At 27.0% G+C, this 6072-nt stretch overlaps 1 protein-coding gene across 1 annotated transcript; it reads left to right on the top strand.

The window, feature by feature from the left end:
* The first annotated feature begins 4583 nt into the window (after nt 1-4583).
* LOC137835620 (NAC domain-containing protein 90) lies at nt 4584-6072 on the top strand. The gene is made up of 3 exons (XM_068644207.2): nt 4584-4931; nt 5014-5303; nt 5447-6072. Exons 1-3 carry the CDS (start codon nt 4778-4780, stop codon nt 5765-5767), a joined length of 765 nt encoding a protein of 254 aa, XP_068500308.2. The 5' UTR covers nt 4584-4777; the 3' UTR covers nt 5768-6072.

Here is a 6072-nt window from a genome sequence, read left to right as displayed (position 1 = left end):
AACAAACAAAGAAAAAAAAAAATACTAGAGAAAACGAAAAAATAAATGCAGCAAAACCCAACAAACACATAATCACCTATTCTTTGGAAAATGAAAAGAAGAAATGACAAATAAAAACAGTGAATTGTTCTTTATTTCACAACCTATATATTCTCGTAAACCCATCGCGATTTGTAAAAAATACAGAAGTGGTATTGCAATGAGGTGTAGTTGTCAAAGTGAAAGGAAAGACAAAGTAGGTGAGAGAAACGTGAGAGTGAAAGTTTTTAGAGAATACAAAGGGTTAGGGTTACGTGACACCCTATGATTGGTTCATTTGTCAGCCTTTGATTGGATGATACGTGAGTAGATATGTTCACTAAGATAGAAAGAACATGATAACTTAAACTGAATAAGAGATGCAGTGTTAAAAAAAAAATCATTTTTGATAAGATTTTTTCTATTTTGTAAAATTTTAATCTGCAAGAAACTTGTTTCTCAATATTTTAATATAAAACTTATAAGAAAAAGGCTCACAAAGTAAAATATAAAAATTTCTATTAGTTAAAAAAATTAATTGCAAGGGTAACATCAAGATTCAGGAGAAGTTTTCCAACAAAGTGATAAAAAAAAGGAAGGTGTAATATGGGTAATTCATTATGCACCATAACAAATCGTTTAAAATACTATTTTAATATAAATATCTTACGGAAATTAAAAAATACTTTCTAAATGGTATTGCTTATGAGATTTTATTTGAAAGATATTAAAATTAAGGTTTTTCAATTTGAGTTTTAATAAATATATATCGCAAGAATTAAGAACAGAAGAAAGAAGTTCATGTATTTACAATATTTGAAAGAATTTCATTAAGTTATAGAAAACATGAAAAATTATGAGTATCAGAAAAAAAAAAAAAACAAAGTTAACACAATTTTTAATTTTTTTTATTAGCTAATTTAGTTCTAACTCCATCAAATAAAGTCTCAAAGAGTTAAATTAAATTTTTTGATAAATGTGGTATGTAATCCTATTAAGAAATTGTGTGAAATATATCGAAATTCCTCTTAAGAAATATTTCATCAAAATGTGTATATTTCCTAATACCATGAGACTTTTTTATAAGTAGTATAAATGAATAACTTAAGATGTTTTTGTCCTCCTTTAAAAATCCAATTATCTTAATTAAATACCATAAATATTACTTATATATTTGAAAAACTTTTATTGAATACAATTGGATATTTTAAAAAACATTTTTAAAACTTGTGAAATTTTAATAAAATACACTTATTGGAATATTCATTCCATGACGAAAGAGGGTGAAAAAAATAGGTTGAGGAAAGTTGGAAACCTAGCCCAATATCTTGTAATTTTCAGTTTGGGCTTTATGGGCTCACGTCCACCATTCTCCAGACAATTTCTTCCTTCACCTTCATAATTTCTTCTTACCCTTTCATAAATCTTTTATTTCCAAAACTATTCTTTGACAAAAGGTGGAGGATTTTTTTTTCATATTTCTAAATTGTATAATTCAAAATTTATTTTTAAACCCAAAAAATATATTCCAAATTTTAGAATTTAGAATACAAAAGTATTCCAAATTTCAAAATTTATCATAATACACTTTTGTATTTTAAATTTTAAAATTCAAAATATATTTTCAAATTTATGGTAAGATGTAGACATTTTTATCTCCAATTTTATTTGAAGAGATGGATTTTATAACTTCACAAAAAATGTTTGGTTGTTACAGAGATCATAATGTTTAAATTAGAATGAATGTTAGCATTTTTTATTCTTAATATTTTTTTTGTAAAATATATGTAATTATGATTCTACATGTTTAGGAATAATGTATTTACATTGCTATCAAAAAATTATTTTCAATTATGAAGATAACAAAACTCTATTTCAACTTAATCCCAAATTAGTGTAAGGAATTTCATATCTAGAAAATATTTTTACTTTCTTCTTGTAAATAAGAGAAACTTATATTTTCAATTCACATAACCTTTTTAGAAATATCAAAGCGTTTCTTATATCAAACATCTGGACAGAAAAATCTACACGCTAATAATCCCTCATGCAAATGAAAAAACTTTCTAAGGGTCCGTTTGTTTTTAAACGGAGAAAAGAGAAGAAAGGAGAAGTTCTACTGTTCAGAAAAAAAAATTGCGAAAACCAAAGTAATAAAATATATTAAAACATGAAAATCGAAAAAAATTTCCGCTCTTAAACTTTCTTCGCACATTTGCGAAGAAAGTTATATATATCTATATTTATTTAATTAATTAAATGTAAATTACTTTTTTATCCTTTTCTATCTTCAACTTAAATTATTTTTATTTTAATTTAAGTAGAATTATAATTTAAATATAAAAATACAATTAAAATTATAAAAAATAATTATTATAAAACAGCATAATTAATTATATTATATATAATAAATTATAAATATATTTTTAAGAATAAAGATTTAAATTTATATAATAATTATTAATTAGAAAAAATAAAGATAAAAATAATAATTTTTTATTTAATTTAAAATTAAGTTTTTATTAAATATTTATAATTATAAATATTTAAATAATATTTTAATTAAAAATAATTATAATTTATAAATTAATTAATTAAATTAATTTTAAAAAAAAATAAATATAAGGGCAAATATGTAAAGTTAGATTTTATCAATTAAAAAAAATACAATTTCAATCACACTTATCACATCACTCACAAACTTTCATAAACTTTCTTCACACTTTTCACTCTATTTATCTTAATCCAAACACCCTAACTTTCTTTACACTTTCCTCTTAAATCATCTCAAATCCAATCCCTCATTTTTACTTTTTAATCCAAACAAAGCCTAAGGGTCCGTTTGTTTTTAAGCGGAGAAAGGAGAAGAAAGGAGAAGTTCTACTGTTCAGAAAAAAAAATTGCGAAAACCAAAGTAATAAAATATATTAAAACACGAAAATCGAAAAAAAAATTCCCCACTTAAACTTTCTTCGCACATTTGCAAGAAAGTTATATCTATCTATATTTATTTAATTAATTAATTGTAAATTACTTTTTTTATACTTTTTTTATCTTCAACTTAAATTATTTTTATTTTAATTTAAGTAGAATTATAATTTAAATATAAAAATACAATTAAAATTATAAAAAATAATTATTATAAAACAGCATAATTAATTATATTATATATAATAAATTATAAATATATATTTAAGAATAAAGAAATAAATTTATATAATAATTATTAATTAGAAAAAATAAAGATAAAAATAATAATTTTTTATTTAATTTAAAATTAAGTTTTTATTAAATATTTATAATTATAAATATTTAAATAATATTTTAATTAAAAATAATTATAATTTATAAATTAATTAATTAAATTAATTTTTAAAAAAAAATAAATATAAGGGCAAATATGTAAAGTTACATTTTATCAATTAAAAAAATACAATTTCAATCACACATATCACATCACTCACAAACTTTCATAAACTTTCCTCACACTTTCCACTCTATTTACCTTAATCCAAACACCCTAACTTTCTTTACACTTTCTTCTTAAATCATCTCAAATCCACTTCCTCATTTCTACTCTTTAATCCAAACAAAGCCTAAAAGAAAAAAAAAATCTTGAAGAAAGTCACGGTCATTATAAAAATTGGTAAAAATGATAAAAACACATTTTATATGTATATGTTTAATAGATGATCAAATAACCCTGTAGTAGGAATATTTTAGTGATAGGTTTAAATCCAAATATTTACATTTAATTTAAGTAAATAACACAATTACTAGTTGAAAATATTTTAATTACTAGTGATTAATAATAATAATAATTTATTTTCCACATATTGGTGAGTATGAGTGAAGTGACGGTGTTGAAGTTGATTTAGTCTCTAGTTCTAAACTTTTGTATCTTCACTTTTCTTCCTTTCACATAGCACGAGCATATGTATGTTCATTATTATATACAAGTAAGTTATTAAAAAAACGGTGGAATAGTTTATCACAAAATTGTTTAGAAAAGTTAAGGATCAACAAAGTTCAACATATAGATAACGCCACAGAATAATAACTTACTTAAATATTTACTAAAAAAATGTATAAGTCTCAACTTTTTTCTCATAGTCTAACTTTTATGATAAAAATATTAAAAAAGTAAATTTTAAGTGTATTTATCATAAAATATTTTTAATTTTAGTTAATGTGAGATCTTTATACATCGTATTGTAGAAGTAGAGTTGTGACAGTGTAGCTGGATACTTGTCTTGTGACATTATGAATAGAAAACAAAACAAATGAAAAAAAGGACAAACATTATCGGATACACACGAAAATTAAGACTTGTTCCACCCATAAGATTCCCTTGGCCCAGCTGATAAGCAGAAAACCACTATTCACCATGGATGCAAGGCCGAATACAAATCAAATGAGGATATACCAAAAAACCTTAATTGGGTTGGGCTCACACAACAAAACCAAGAACAAGATGACCAATTCAAAGTTCATGTTTACAGCACAAAAACATAATAATAACATAACATAAATATATATACATGAAAAGGTAAGAACAGTTTTGGGGGCACAAAGACGTTTTCTTGCCCCTGCAACCGCGTGGAAGTTTCCAACCAATCCCTACTCAAACACTTTTCTCATTTCACTCGGCGAACCTCTCTGCCCCACTCATCTTTCGCCACGCCATTAAACCTTTTCTCTCCATATATATATTTCTATTATCTTACTTCATTATTCCAAAATATTCAAACATTCAAACATGGCTGATCTCCCACCTGGTTTTCGATTCTACCCGACAGAGGAAGAGCTTGTTGCTTTCTATCTGCACAACCAGCTCCAGGGACAAACACACGACACAAGCAGGGTTATTCCAGTCATTGACATCAATGGCGTAGAGCCTTGGAACCTTCCAAGTAAAAGAACTTATTACCTTGACCTTTTTCAACTCTTTCTCTAGTACGTTTCAAACCAGCTAAAATGTTATTTTTTTGTCAGCCCTTGCAGGGGAGCGTTGTCGTGGAGACACGGAGCAATGGTTCTTCTTTTCCCCGAGGCAAGAGAGAGAGACGAGAGGAGGTAGACCCAGCAGAACCACCGCAAGTGGGTACTGGAAAGCCACTGGTTCTCCCTGCCACGTTTACTCTTCCGACAACAAAGTCATTGGGATGAAGAAAACCATGGTGTTTTACAAAGGGAAGGCTCCAACTGGAAGGAAAACCAAATGGAAGATGCATGAGTACAAAGCCATTCAACACTCTCATCAATCCAACACAACCTCTCCCGAGGTATATTCATCATCATCATCATTACTATTATAAAACCTTATTTTAATATATAAATATTGAGCGTGTTAAGCCAGTTGTTGTTGGTTTCACAGTTAACACAAATTCTGATATTCTTATAGTTTTTGTTTTGGTTATGCGTGTAGTTGAGGCACGAGTTCAGCTTGTGTCGTGTTTATGTTATATCGGGAAACTTTAGATCGTTTGATCGACGACCTCTGGAGATGGCAAGAGCTGAGTTAGGAGCTGATGAGAATAGAGGTGCTGCTTCAACAAGTGGTCAACCGAGAGCAGCGGTGGTGGATGGATCAAGTTCTTCTGATACTTCCCACTCTGGTGATGCTCATATTCATGAAGCTGGAGCAGGGTCAAGTGGCATACATTTGAATGCAAGCAATAGGGTTGAGGAACCATTTTGGGAATGGGAAGAGTTAATTGGACATGACCCTTATCTCAAGCATGCTTAAACGTAGAAAAGCTTCTTAATTCAGTAACATGTTTAGATTCTAAGTTGGCAAGGATGAGAAATTCATCATCTAAATTTAGGTGCAGTTGGGTTAAACTTCCTTCATCTCAAGGAACATGTAACATAGGAACAAGTAAGAATTGTTTTTAAGAGCTTTTTTTGTTAGAAATATAGGTTTTATTCTCGTAGGGAAGTTTTTTAAAACTTTTGTAAGATTAATTATTGCTATTTGTTATTGATTTTTCCCGCGAAAGTAAGTTGGGAAAAAGATCCAAAATAAAAGGAAAAAGTGAGTTTTTGCATCCA

The sequence above is a fragment of the Phaseolus vulgaris genome, chromosome 5 (genome assembly GCF_051622355.1).
Source record: "Phaseolus vulgaris cultivar YP4 chromosome 5, ASM5162235v1, whole genome shotgun sequence".
Taxonomy (NCBI): Eukaryota; Viridiplantae; Streptophyta; class Magnoliopsida; order Fabales; family Fabaceae; genus Phaseolus; species Phaseolus vulgaris.
This window is presented reverse-complemented; position numbering and strand designations above follow the sequence as displayed.